This window comes from Pyrgilauda ruficollis, unplaced genomic scaffold (assembly GCF_017590135.1).
Source record: "Pyrgilauda ruficollis isolate IOZ18807 unplaced genomic scaffold, ASM1759013v1 scaffold266, whole genome shotgun sequence".
In the NCBI taxonomy this organism is placed as follows: Eukaryota; Metazoa; Chordata; class Aves; order Passeriformes; family Passeridae; genus Pyrgilauda; species Pyrgilauda ruficollis.
The window spans coordinates 50,367-65,059 of record NW_024524000.1 but is presented as its reverse complement, the minus strand read 5'-3'; the positions used below and the strand labels follow the sequence as shown (position 1 = coordinate 65,059).

At 50.9% G+C, this 14,693-nt stretch overlaps 1 protein-coding gene across 1 annotated transcript in view; it reads right to left on the bottom strand.

Annotated features, from left to right (window-relative positions):
- The window catches only part of LOC121355712 (collagen alpha-1(VII) chain-like), a 78,728-nt gene extending 68,972 nt beyond the window's left edge, over positions 1–9,756 (bottom strand). Inside the window, exons 1-9 of the mRNA XM_041471366.1 lie at positions 9,687–9,756; positions 7,991–8,162; positions 7,323–7,479; positions 6,534–6,627; positions 5,379–5,552; positions 4,268–4,428; positions 2,606–2,735; positions 932–1,048; positions 263–418 (exon numbers count right to left, since the gene is read on the bottom strand). Of these exons, the coding sequence (XP_041327300.1) occupies positions 263–418; positions 932–1,048; positions 2,606–2,735; positions 4,268–4,428; positions 5,379–5,552; positions 6,534–6,627; positions 7,323–7,479; positions 7,991–8,162; positions 9,687–9,756 (1,231 nt within the window). The remainder of the gene's footprint in view (positions 1–262; positions 419–931; positions 1,049–2,605; positions 2,736–4,267; positions 4,429–5,378; positions 5,553–6,533; positions 6,628–7,322; positions 7,480–7,990; positions 8,163–9,686) is intronic.
- Between the last annotated feature and the right edge of the window lie 4,937 nt (positions 9,757–14,693).

The window sequence follows — 14,693 nt, the reverse complement described above, 5'->3', positions numbered from 1 at the left end:
AGGCACCTCATAAACCAGAGGGAGAACAGCCCAACCTGTAACTATCCAGGACCAAACATCTCCGAGCACCAACCTTGTGAAGTGTGGGTGCAAAACAGGAGGGAAAACGAACCTCCCACATTCCCCCAAACGGCAGGATGGCACTGAGGATGTCCATGGGGGAAGAGTTAGGATGGAATTGGGAAGATCCTGGTGCATGAGGGCACCACCTCTGAAGACAGCTGGGGACAAAAGGGACCAACCATGGGGTCCCAGCTCTTACGTGTCCTCCCCAGAGCAGCCACGGGCTGGCTCGGCCCTTCAGGATACACGGCATAGATGCTGATGCTGTATTCCCTGTCCTCCTGCAAGTTTTCCAGCAGGTGGGAAGAGACATCGCCCCGCAGGATCTGCTCAAGGGTCACCCCGGGCTTGTTGGCTGCAAGATCAAGGAGAAAAGGGATGGTGAAGCCTTCCCATGAGGCCAAATCCCACAGGGAGGTCTTCACACCATGGAGGTGGCTCAGGGGCGTGGTTGGAGTCTCCCAATCCATGTGGGGTTGGCTTGGAATTCTGGCTGTGCTGACCCAGCCCTCAGATCCCACAGAGGGGAGTGGGAGGCATCCCAAAGTAATCCCAAATCCCCACCAGAGCGGGCACTTGAGAGGGAGAAACATCTGGATGTGCCAGGGCAAACAAGGAATTCACAGTGCCATCCTCAGCTTGTTCTTCCAAGGAAAATCCTTCCAAGGACTCTCCTCTATCCTGGAAGAACCACAATATTTGGAAAAGTCTATCCTGGACTCTTTCCAGAGTCATGCCAGGAGTTCACAGCGCCTTCCCTGTCCTTGGATCACTGCTCCTTTTAAAGCAAACGTCAAGAAAAAATAAGAAAAATAAATTAAAATTTGATTTAAATTAATAAAATTAATAAAAAATTAATAAAACTCACCCCTGGGGATGTAGATCTTGTAGCCCTCCAGTTTGCCCAGGGGAGGTGTCCAAGCCACCTTCAGGCTGAAAAGTCCTTCTTCTATCACACGGAAATTGGTGACTGGAGGCACAGGAGCTTTGGGGACACAAAAATGGGGCAGAAATGGAGGTGGAAGTGCTGAATAATGGAAAAGATCCTTGGAAAATCTTTTGTCTTCAGGGACAGAGAGACACAAAGAGGAGAAGCACCAACTCTGATTCCTTAAAACCAACAATGCCCCTCCTACCAACCCTTTTCCCACCTGAAATTAGGGATGAAACATCCCAAGGCAGAAAGTTTGGGAGTTTTCTCCGGGAATGGTGTTGGGATCTGAAATATCTTCTCACAAGCAGAGAAAATCTGTCCTGGGCAGGGGAAACTCTGCAGTTCTTGCAGACTGAGCAGGAATCAAAGCCATGAATCAAAGCCTGCTTTGCTCCCACGGCCACAATTCCAAGGGAGAGGAGCCCATTTGGATCCAGCCAGCCATGGCAGACGGATTTATGGCTCCTGCCTCTGGCTTCGTGTTGGGGATAATAAGAGGAGAGATCAAATGGCTTTATTTCCACCCATAAAGACATTCCATCTTCTTCCTGGCAAGTACAGATGAGTCAAACCTCATTGAGGAGCTTTATTTATTCATCCTGTCAGAGATCTCCCCTCAAGAAGATAAACAATTCCAGACATGGCAGGGGGTGCGGGGCAGAACAAAAGGCAGGGAAGAAAGGAATAATTCTTTACAAAACCCCTCGGGCAAAGCAGGATTGGAGCTTCATCCAGGGAGCAGAGGGGGATTAGTGAACCCCTTAAACTCTGAAACTCCCTAAAAGCAGAGGTGATGGAAGTCCAGTCCCACTTTCAAATGTTCTCCTGACATATCCCCATGTCCCTTCTTGGGAATGGAGATTCCTGCTTTGGGTGGGGACACCCCTCAAAGTCACCCCTTGAAGGTCAGCAGAAGAGATTTGCCCCTGGACACTGGTCTGGGTGAGTGACATCAATCTCTACTTCAATAATTGGGGTTTGGTTTTTTTTTTTTTTTGCTAATTTTATTACAATTACTTTAATATAATTACTTCAATATAATTAGTATAGTATAATTACTTTGATTAAGTGCATGATTCTGTCCTATCCTGGTAGTTTTAGCTTCTCTACTGTGCAGTAAATAATTCTGATTAAGGTATTTTAATCTAATCATTTATCATAAGAAATCATTAATTTTAATACAAATTTTATATAACATAAATAAACCTGGTTTGCCATCTTTAATCCTTGGACAAAGGTCCAACCACACCTCTATAATTCCTCACATTTAATCCATTGACAATCCAGGGCTGGGATTGGATCCAGCTCCGTCCAGGCTCCTCTTGGAGGAGTTTGGAAAGCCAAGGAGCTTCCTACACCTCAGGACTCAATGGAAGCTTCTCTAATAAACTTTGAAGCTCCAAACCCATGCCACCATCCATCCATTCATCCCACCATCCATCCATCCCACCATCCATCATCCCTCCCTCTCATTCCACCATCCATCCTGCTATCCACCCCACCATCCCACCTCCCTCCCTCATCCATCCATCCACCCATCCATCCATTATCCCTCCACCCATCCCTCCACCCCAGCTTTGGGGTGGGTGTTTCCCAGGGGACACTCACTTGTTTTCCCTTTGGTGGCTGCTGGCTCCCCGAGGGCCCCTCCATAGCTGGCCCTCACCGTGAGCACGTATTTGGTGCTGGGCTTCAGATCTGTCACCAGCACCGTGGTTGTGTCCCCATCCACCTCCACCTGTCACACAGGGGGACAAGGGACACCGTTACACCACAGCAGAACAGCAGGTCACCTCCCACACCTGCTCAAGGTGATTTCCATGAGCAGGAGCCTCTTATGGCCCTCACCCGGATGTTGTGATCCTCAAATTGTGGAATAGCCCATGGAATAGCCCAGGAAATAAAACATGGAGAGTGCATTAAGGGTAAAGGTGATCTCAAATTCCTTTGAAGAAAATGAAGGAAAAAACAACCAAGAAAGTTCCTTTTAAGCTCAGAGAAGGAATTTTTGATGTAACCTGAGGGCAAGAGATGGAAACAGAACTTCAGGATCTCATAATAACAGGGAAAACACAGAAGCTGCCAAGGATGATCATTCCAGTTAAATACAATTTTAATAATTAATACAATTAATAATCTCCACCTTAATAATTTAAGCTTTCATAGCTTTGTTCTATTATTAGGAATCAAAGCTTTTAGGGCAAGTATCTTCTACCCTTCAGTCTAACTCCCAAACTTTGTGCGGTGTGGGATGAACTGAAGCACACGGCAGCATCCCTCACACAAGGACATGGAAAATCCCCAAATCCACTGAGATCTTACCAGAATGAACAACTCTGGCAGCAGGAGGGGCAGGAGATGATGCCAGGGAGGCTGGATGGGATTGAGTGGTGGCATCATAAAGATAAGGAGAGAAAGGATTGGATATTGGGAGGGTTGGGTGCCACCTCCTAACCAAGCATCCAACATTGCGAACTGAAACCCAACACTGGGAATTGTAACTGGTGGATCCCATGGTGGAGCTACACCCATGGTGGATCTACAGCTTCATGTCAAGCCTCAGGAATTCCTGCCAATCCCACTGTGTCTGGGATGGCTGAGAGATGTGGTGCCACCTCCTAACCAGGCTGTGCCCTCAACACGGGATGAACCCCTGACTTTGGGAACTGAAACTGGTGGATCCCATGGTGGATCTACACCTTCACTTCAATCCTCAGGAATTTCCTCCAATCCTTCTGTGCTCGGGATGGTTGAGGAATGTGGTGCCACCTCCTAATTGGCCTGTGCCCTCAGTATGGGATGACACCACAACATTGGGAGCTGAAACTGGTGGATCCCATGGTGGATCCACACCCATGGTGGATCTACAGCTTCATGTCAAGCCTCAGGAATTCCCACCAATTCTGTTGTGACCAGGATAGCTGCGGGACATGGTGCCACCTCCTAACCAGGCTGTGCCCTCAACACGGGATGAACCCCCAACGTTGGGAATTGAAACTGGTGGATCTACACCCATAATGGATCTACAGTTTCACTTCAACCCTCAGGAATTCCTGCCAATCCCACTGTGCCAGGATGGCTGATGGGTGAGGGATGTGGCTGAAGGATCCAGGATGGCTGAAGGACATGGTGCCATCTCCTAACCAGGCTGTGCCCTCAACATAGGATGAACCCCCAGCTTTGTGAACTGAAACCCAACATTGGGAACTGAAACCCAACATTAGGAACTGAAAACCAACTGATGCCTGGAAAATGGGAACATGACCCTACCTGCCGCTGGTGCTCCGGCTCCGGCTGCCCCGGTGGCAGCAAGGGGAGGACATGGACATGGTACCCTGTCACCCTGCCCGTGGCTGCCACCCACGAGAGCCTCAGGGAGCTGTGGCTGTGCTCACTCACACGCAGCTCCCGAGGGCCCAGGATCTGCTCAGCTGCAAAAACACAAAGGAAAGAGTTTGGATTGGATTCCACCACATGTGACGTTCATGGACGGAGTCAACACATTCCACACAGAGAAAGCTGTGGGTGTCACTCAGGTTGGGAGCACAGGGACACCTGGGATCTGTTTCCAGACAGGAGATGATCCATCAGGAATTTTTTTTTTTTTGGCCAGTTTTTTGACAGCACAAAGCAGGAAACCAAAATTGGTTCTGGTTACACTTCCCCAGTGAAACCTGGTTAATGCATGGGCAGCAGCTCCTCCCTGCCCTTCTCCTTCCCGACATTGGATAAATCTGCCAGGAAGCTTGGACTCTCCATGGAATGTCACAGGAAGCCTGGATTTTCCATGGAATATCACAGGAAGCCCTGAAGTGTTGCAGAACCACAGAAGAAGCCAAAAAAAAAGAGACCCTTTAAAGTCTCAGGTGAAGTTCTCCCCATTTCTACCCCAAGCTTTTAACTCAGCTTCTCCTGAACCAAGAAGGGGCAGGAATTCAGTGCCATCACCTCTGGATTCATTGCAGTGTCTGGATCTCTTTGGAAACCTCTTTGGAAACCTCTTTTCACCTTCAGCAGGGAATGAAGTTCTTCCCCAGACCCTGAGCTCTGCTGCCAGAATTCCCTGTGACAATCCCACAACGAAATACCCCAAGGAGCAGAAATGCTGCTCCATCCCATTGCTGCTCCTTTTGTTTGATCCAGCATCAAAATTCCCAGGATCTGGCATCCCTAAACAAACCATGGAGAGGCAGCCACAAGAAAAACACCCAGGACCACTGTCCCCAAAGCAGGAGCTGCTCCGTGAGCTGGTTGCTCCTCTAGGATCACCCAACCTCTCCAGCTCCCTCAGAGGGATGTAGGAAGTCCATCCCCATGGAAGCACATCCAGAAACTGGTTTGAGCAGAAGGAAAGCAGGATCAAGGGAGAGCCTGGACACACCTTGCTCCCTCTGCTTGACAGGACGTGGTGGCTCCGAGGCTGTGAAGCAGAGCCTCCGAGAGAGTTTGGGAGCCACATTTGGGAGCAGCTGGAAATCTTCCACGTAAAGCACGTGCTCCGCAGTGGGATCTGAAGCAATCCTGCCCAACTCGTTCTTGTCAGCATCCTTAATCCCTAGGGGAGGGAAAGAGCAGGAAAAGAGGACATCAAACACCATCCATGGGGCAGGCAGGCTTTGGAAAGGGGGAGCAACGTGCTGGGCTTTGAGTTTGACACCAATTTTGGGTTGTGCTCCCTAGGAAAAGGAGGGAACAAGGAATGGAGTCTCAAGCTGGATGGGAGAAGCAGAGGAAGCCTCTTCCACCAGGGAACAGAGGTCAGGATTTCTCCAGAGGTGTCATAGAGATTGTGTCAGTGCTGCTAATGGGCTGAGAGGTGGGGAAAAAAGGAACAGGGCAGGATCCAGCCTTGTCCTTCCCATTGGGTACAGACACATTCCTGTGCCGAGCAGACAACGGGATTTTGGGAAGGTTTTTGGAAATTCCAGGGTGCTCCTGTGGTTGAACCAAAAAAAGGGGGGAAAACCCACCCAACAAACCCATCCTTCCCCAATTCTTACCTCATATTTGTTCAAATCAACCTGGCTGCTCTTTGTATTGAAACCCCACCACCATTCCTGTCATTCCCTGAGATATTTGGGGAAAGGGAAGGATTTGACTGGTGGAATTTCAATCTTGGGGATGGGGGGAGAAGTGGGACCACTTTTGTTGCTCATGGAATTATTTTGAGGGACATTTTTGAGTCAGTCTCTAAGTCCCATTAAGAGAAAACTTCAGAAGCAAAAGCATTTTCAATTGTTTTTTTTCCTAAATGTCACATCAAAACATTTAATGGAACCATTTATTGAACCCCTTCTGAATTCCCAAGTGGCTCTGACAGATACAAACCCACAGATTCTCACTAAATAAATCAGTTTTTGACCACAACAACAAAAATATCCAAGAACACAACAATTTTCCTGGATTTGCAGTGGTTTCCAAAGGCCGAGCCTGGGGATGGGAGCAGTTTTTAGGAAGAGGGTGCTGTGAATCAGGAGTATTCCCCATGGAGAAGAAGGAGGGTTGGTCACACAGAGGTTTTGGTGGCCACACATACCCACAGCAAACACTGTCACCCCCCCATCCTGCAGGATCCGGGCTCCCTCTTCCACGGAATCGCTGGATTTCCCATCCGTGATCAGAACCACCACCTGCAAGAGTTGGGATAAGAGCCAGGGAAGAAGCAGGCCCAACATCAGGAGGTCAGGGTGAGAGCTGTGGGGTTTTGCATCCCTGAAATCCCCTCTCTTGGAATTAAACCCTTCAAAAACCCAGCAGCTCTGAGGAAACTCCCATGGAATCATTGCCATGAGCCGGGAAGGAGCAGCTCCCCTGAGGATCTTCTTGCAAGGCCCTCCTCCCCTTGGGGCTCATCCCTGCTCGGGGCAGGAACTCCAGGAGGAAATTCCTGCCAGCACAGGGAGAGGATTCATCCCTACAAGTCCTCATGAGCATCTCCCAAGGGAGGACTAGGTTTGGATTGGATACTAGGAAAGAATTCTTCCAACACAACTTGCAAGATCATGGAGCGAAAGGACAAAGTGGGAATGGCTTCCCACTGCCAGAGGGCAGGGTTAGATGGGATATTGGGAATGAATTCCTGGCTGGGAGGGTGGGGAGGCCCTGGAATGGAATTCCCAGAGCAGCTGTGGCTGTCCCTGGATCCCTGGCAGTGCCCAAGGCCAGGTTGGATGGGGTTTGCAGCAGCCTGGGATGGTGGAGGGTGTCCCTGCTCATGGCAGAGGGGTGCCACTGGGTGGGCTTTGAGTTCCCTTCCGACTCAAACCATTCCAGGATTCTGGGATGACCCAGCTGCTCCCTGACAACACCTCAGGAGCTCACCCACCTTTGCTGCCTCCTCTCTCAGGGTGTCCTGAGCCAAGGCCTGAGCTGCAAAAGCCAGGGCTGAGCCTGTTTGGAGACTGCTGCCTTGGAAGGAGAGCTCCTGAACTGCATCCAGCCTTTCTTTGATGGTCACATAATCCGTGAGCTCAACACTCATCCTGGGAATGAGAGATGAGGGAATAAAGAGAAAGAGATGTACTGAAAATGGCCATAACCAGCAATAATGTTGACATTTAGTTTCTTCCCAGTTGCCCAGAGAAGCTGTGGCTGTCCCTGGATCCCTGGAAGTGTCCTAGGCCAGGCTGGACATTGGGACTTGGAGCACCCTGGGATAGGGAACCTATCCCTGCCCATGGAAACTGGAATTAAATGGTCTTTAAGGTTCCTTCCCACCCAAACCACTCCATGGATTTAACTCATGCCAAGGAGTTCTCCTCACAGTGGTCAGGGGAGTGCAGGGAACGAGCCCCAAACCGTGGGTACCACAATCAGGATCTAAAACTTGGAATTTGAGTGTTAAACCCATCCTCCCTGCCCTGAAAGAATTCCCTGTGGCCAAGCCCCCCTGGATGACTCTGCTCAGAGGCTCCCCAGAGCTGCAGAAGCTCTTCATCCATGATCTGGATTCCAGGAATGCAGGAGTGGCTGCAGGAGGAGGGTCAGACCCACCTTGGTGTCTCCCCATAGAGAGCCAGGCCCAGCTGGATTCCTCCTCTTCCCATCTCGAAGGATCTGGCCACGTTCCCGATGAAATCCCGGAGCAGCCGGGAGCTCTCCTCCCCGGCACCCTCCGACTGCCCCACGAGGAACAGAACCTTGGCCACCTCTGCTGTCCTGCAGGCTGGGGGACAAGAGGGACAGGGAGGCTCATCCCTCATTCCCACGGAGTGAGGGAAACCCCCCAGAGCCACCTGAATTCCCAGGACACCGAAGGGAAGAGGATGGAAAGACCGTGTTTAGGTGCTTCCCAGAGTGTTGTGTTCTCCTTAGCTCTCCTTAATTTCCTCCTAATTCCATCCAATCCTAATTGGGATGTTCTGACCCAGGAGAAGCTGCTCATCCAGAGATGCCCCGTCCTGGGAAGTGTCCAAGGCCAGGATGACCTGAGACAGTGGAAGGTCCCTGTCCATGGCAGAGCTTCCTCCATCCATCCTGATTTTTGAGAGTCTTCCTCACCCCACCCTCATTTGCATCCAGGGATAACGAGGAGGAAAACAACAAATAAGGGATTCCAAAGGGTGGGATGGTGCCCTTTTCCCTATAATGTGACAATCCCACCTCATTCTGGGGGCTTTCCTTTTTTTTTGGGGAGGCAAAAATTTCCCAAAACCTCGTAATTCCTGCTTGGATCAGGCACCTGGAGCTGTCATGGGAAATGTGGGATGGTAAAGACATTTGGATTGGTACCTTCTGGAGAAAATCCCACCCTGGACAGCTCTATTAATCACAGGGGGATAGGATGGGATTTGGAATTTTCCATGCACCTCCAGAACGATCCTGTTCCATCCATCATGGCTTTGCCAGAGACATCTCCAAAGGTTGATTTATTGCCCCGCTCCCAGCCCGGAATTAAACAGCCTTAGAGTCGAGTTTCTTGGTTAATTGATGGACAGCAGCTTAATCAAGTTAATTTCCGAGCTGATGCTGAAGATTCCATTAACTCCAGGTTGAATTTAATGGAATTAGATGAATCTGCACCTTCAAACCTGGGGGTTGTTGGAAAAAGGAGGATCCCACCCAGCCTGGGACAATCCTGGGAGCTCTGGATTCACTCTGGAGGATGCCCCCAAGGATCTCCCCACCCAAGACCAAAAAAGGACACCCTGGGTCATCCATGAGGCTCTTCCCTGGAATTCTTTTTCCTCCTGCTTTTTGGATCCAGCCCCTCATCCCCAAAAGCTCTTTCTGGGCTTGCACGGAGCTGGGGAGGTGAATCCTTGTGCCATCTCGACTCCCTAAAAACCAGGAGAAGGATTCAAGGCTTCCTTGAGGTTTTTCCTCTCCCATTTCCTGTGTGGTGGCTGGAAGCAGGTCTTGGAATTCAGAGGGGATTTGTTTTCCCTTTCTCCCCACCTTCCTCTGGAGCAGGAGCTGGAGCAGAGGCAGGACACTGAGCAGAGCCCTGATTTCTCCATGAATCCCAGAGCAGGAATTCAGGCCCTGAATTCCTTTGGAGGTGCTCTGTTATCCACCTGATCCCAACCTAAGAGGATCCTGAGCAGGAATTAAAAGCACCACAGCTCCAGCCTGACAGATCCATGCGTGGATCCAGGAAAATCTGCTTGGAAAAGGGGTTTTCCTCCCCGAAATGTCCCAGGTGCTGCACCCGTGGTGACCCAGGTGTCACTTGTCACTTGTCACTCACCTTCATGAGCAGCCCCAGCTTGGAACGGCCCCGTGGCCACCGCCAGGACAAGGATCTGGGCACACAACATTTCCCGTGGGAAGCAGCTCCTGGGAATTCCTGGAAGCCAGCACAGAGCCTGGAGAGTCCCTCACCTGCAGAGGGAAAGAGGTTGGAGCTGCGACCACCTGAGGGTGAAGCTCCCACCCACCCTCAGTGCCAGGAAAAGCTTTTGTCCAGCTAAAAAGACTCCTCTTGTCATGGAAAATTTGGATTGAAATCCATAAATTCTTGAATTCCTTCATTTCTTTGTAATGCTGAGAGCTCAGCTTTGCCACCCCGCTTTCCCAACATCCACCTGAGGCAACGAGGCCCACATGGGAATATTGGTGGTGGGATAAAAGCAGGAGAAACTTCCCACTCCAATTAATCCAGGAGAAAAGGCCAGGAAAATCAGGAATCACCAACATCCAACCCTGATCTCCAGGCTCCTAAATCCAGGATGAACTTCCTTGAGGATCCAGCCCAAGGAGGAGTCTGGAATTTTGGTTATTGTTGGTGGTTTAATGACTCCCCAGAATTGCTGCAGAATTCCCCCTCTGGAAAAAAGGGAATTCTCCATGTGGAGCAGGAGTGGTGCTGCCAAAGGGAATTTTACTCTTTTTTAATGGGCAATCAAAAGTTCTTCTCCTGCTCTGAGCCTCACCTGTTCCCAGGGAAGCATAGACAACTTCCAAGGTGCAAATTATGGATTCAGGGGAAAAAAAAATCTCAATGGCTTCATCCAGCTTTATTCTTTTCCAGGGATTCAATTCCAACTAATGAGAATAAGGAGTCCCTTTAAGATTCCTGTGACAAGGAAAGTTCCGGGAGTTTGGGATGGAGGATTCCAGCTTGGAAGCATCCAGGGGAAAAGCAGGAAAACACCCGGTGAGTCCTGGGAATGACATCCATACCCTCCTCTCTTTTTTCCTGCTCCATGGTGACTCCCCACAAATCAGATTTTCACATTAAAAACACGTTTTTGAGCCAAATTTAGAGGCTTTTCCAAGCAGAAAATTCCAGCTGGGTGCTTCCTGGGAAGATCATCTCCAGGCAGAACTTTCCTCCCTCTCCAAGAAGCACAATTTGAAGGAAAAAACTGTTGGATTTGCCCATGCAGCTGCCGCAAACAGCACGGGAGGGGTTTGGTGCCCTGAGCTCCAATTCCTGCAAGAAATCCCAGGAAAGGAGTGAAGGTTTGGGGTGGGTGACTCCAAAGAGGAATTTTGTTGGGAATCAGTGCTCATCAGACAGATTCATGGAACAAAGAACGGGATATCTGCCGTTTTGTCACCCCGCTGCCACGTGGGGCATCCAGGGGGTGACGTTTGTTCAACTGTTTTCCCTTAAAAAAGGTGGAATGGGATTAGACATCCTGAAAAAGGGAATGTCTCCAGGGAAGTAGGATCCATGGCCAAGGAGAGGTGGGGATTTGTGGGAAAATCGTTGGATTTGAAGGAGGTAGGGGTTAAAAAAAGGGGGAAAAAGGGTTGGAAAGTGACGGATGAAGAGATTGAGTGCCTGGCTGGCAGCCAGGACTGCGCTGCTCCGGTTTCTCCAGCTGGAACTTTTCCAGGTTATTCACATTTCCAAGTGCTCCTGAGGGGAACAGGAGCTGGGACAAAGGAAAAAAAGATCCCAAAGGTTCTGCATCCCTTGGGAGCCTCCTGGGTTTGGGGCAGGGGAAATTCTCCCAGCAGGAATCTGCTGCCGTTTCCCTGCCTCCAGATTCGCTTTTGCTGGAATATGGACGTGGAAGGAGGCAGCAAGGAGAGTCTGGGAATGGAATTCCCACATTCCCATCTCCTGGGAATACCCCATGGCCAGGTAGGAATTGGATGGGCTTTAAAGCCCCTTCCAACACAAACCTCTCCATGATTCCCTGATTTATGGGCAGGGAATGGGAGAGGCAGATCCAGAGGCACCCCCTGCCCAGTCAGGAAGAGATCCAGCAGTTGGAGCCAAGGATCTGAACCCAAATCCCTGACTTTTCCCATTAATTTAATTATTAATTCCACGGGAAGGTGAGGCCTGTGGTGAGAACATCTCACAGCTTCGGCACCACCTGCAGATCCCTCACCCCAAATCCCAGAGTCACACTCCATCCATCCATCATCCATCTCCCATCCCCTGCTCCCCTGGTTTTCCCATTCCCAGACAGGCTGTGTTTGGGAAAACTGAGTGATCCCAAAAAAGGAACAAATGACCCCCAAAACCCTAGGGATCCTAAAAATCCAGTGATCCCAAAAATCCCCAAGCGACATCCAAAAACTCAGTGATCCCATAATTCCAGTATCACCCAGAAAGAATTAAATGACACCCAAAAAATCCAGTGATCCTAAAATTCCAGTGATCCCCAAAATGACCAATGACACCCAAAAAGGATCAAATGACACCCAAAACTCCAGTGATCCCAAAAGTCCAGTGAACCCAAAATTCCAGTGACACTCAACAAGGACCAAAAACCCAGTAATCCCAAAAATCCAGTGACACCCAAAAAGGACCAAATGCCACCCAAAAGAGCTAGGATGTGTCCCCATATCCCTGTGCCAACGCTCCGAACAGAACCTCCAGCCCTTCCCGAGGATCCTGGGAGCTGCAGGAAAATTGGGAAGCCCCAACCTTCCCTGTCCCATTTCCTGTTCCTCCTCCCAGGTGCAGTGATCACAGGAAGAAATTCCTGCAAATTCCACCCAAACCACAAAGAGCCTCAAAGACTTCTGAGACATTTCAGGAATCATCTCCTGGCAGTTGATAAAAACACTTCCCTGCAATTCCTGATTGCAGCAGAATTCCCGTTATTTTGGGCCCACGATGGAGAGCAGCCAAAAAAATACCAAATTGTGAATCAAAAAGAAATTTGTGGAACATCATTCCAGCATCCACAGGAGAAGCTGGGAATTGTGAGTGGATCTCAGTCACCACCACCACTGGTGCTCCTGGGGCAGGAAAAGCTGGATTGGGAAAGGAGCAAATCCACAGCTGGATGTGGATTCCAGACACTCAATCCCTGCATCCATTGCCACGATCAAACCTGCAGCAGGAAAGGAGAATTCCACCCTGGAATTTGTGAGTTCCCCAGCCAGGAATGGCCCCAGACCAACTCTTCCTGCAGCTTCTCCCACATCCCACCAAAATATCCATTTTGTTGGAATTAGAGCCATTCCCAGGGGATTTGCTCCTTTGTTGTCCCAGCTTTGATCCAGGACTTGCTTCCAGCCACGTTGCACAGAACAAGATCAGAAGGAAAATCCATCTCCTTATCCCACTGGTGGGAAGTTTTCTGGGATCAGATTCTGCCCACTCCATGCTCAGACCCCCTGGATGCATCAAAGGAGCAACAGGAATTGTCTTCTTCTCAAAAACACCTCAAAAAACCCCAAAACAAACCCATGGGAACTCTGGTAATGCTGACAGAGCTCAAGGAGCATTTGGGCAACACCCTCGGGAACATGGTGGGATCATGGGATTGTCCTGGGCAGGACCAGGAGTGGCACTTTGGCGACCCTTCCAACCCTGGATATTCCACAATGCTCTGGAATCTCCTTCCCAAGCTCGCCCTGACGCTCCTGAGCCACATCCCACCAGGGGAGGTGAAATTCATCCCAAAATTCCAATTCCAGACAGGTTTGGGGCACCTCGGGCCCTTCTGGGGCAGCACCAAGGGGTTCAAATTGTGCAGAGCAGGGGGAAGCTGGGGCTGCTGCTGCCTCCTCATCCTCTTCATCCTCCCCACCAGTGGCTGCTGCCTCCTCCTCATCCTCCCCACTGGGAGCTGCCGACCTCTTCTTCCTCCTCCATCTCCCCATGCCGTGCTTCCTCATCCTCCTCATCCACAGCTGCTTCCTTCTCATCCTCCTCTTCCTCCCCATTGGAAGCTGTTGCTCCTCAACCTCCTCTTCCTCCTCCATCTCCCCATGTGGTGCTTCCTCATCCAGAGCTGTTTCCTTCTCATCCTCCTCTTCCTCCCCATCAGGGAGCTGCTGCCTCCTCACTCCCCTCATCTTCCCCTTTGGAAGCCACCGCTCCTCATCCTCCTCTTCCTCCCCATTGGAAGCTGTTGCTCCTCAACCTCTTCTTCCTCCTCCATCAGGAGCTGCTGCCTCCTCCTCCTCCTCATTTTCCTCATCTGGAATTGCTGCCTCCTCATCTTCATCCTCCCCACTGGGAGCTGCTGCCTCCTCCTCCTCCTCTTCCTCCCCCATAGGGAGGTGTTGCCTCCTCATCTTCTTCATCCTCGCCCCTGGAAGCTTCTGCTTCCTCATCCTCCTTATCCTTCTCATCTGGAGCTGCGAGCTGCTGCCTCCTCATCCTCTTCATCTTCCCCATCAGAAGCTTGCTTCCTCATCCTACTCTTCCTCAGGAGCTGCTGCCTCCTCTTCCTCCCCATCGGAAGCTGCACCCTCCTCATCCTCCTCTTCCTCCCCCATCGGGAGGTGCTGCTTCCTCCTCCTCCTCCTCCTCTCCCTCCTCAGTTTCCTCATCCGGAGCTGCTGCTCCTCACTCTCCTCTTCCTCCTCATCCTCCCCCTTGGGAGCTGCTGCTTCCTCCTCCTCCTCCTCTTCCCCCGGCCCCTCTCCCTCCTTCCCCTCCGCAGTTCTTTAACTGCAACCTGAGACTGAAGAGTGGCCGGGGGAAAAGAAAAAAACAACAAACCCAAGGGAGCCAAACCCTGCACGGACAAACAGACACGGACAGACGGACGGACGGACGGACAGACCCTGCTGCTCACTCACCCGGCTCCGGCTTCTCCCCCCGCCCAGGACCCGGAGCGTCCCGGGGTCTCTCCACTCGGCGGAGAAACTTCCAGGGGCTGGGGGAAAAAAAAGGAATTTTGAGGCGGGAGGAGGGGCTGCTCCAGGCGGGTCCCCCCTTGCAGCTCCCGGTAGCTGGGATGGATGGATGGATGGATGGATGGATGGATGGATGGATGGATGGAGAAGGAGAACGGGACACGCAGGGGATGCCACCCCCCTCGCTCTGGGC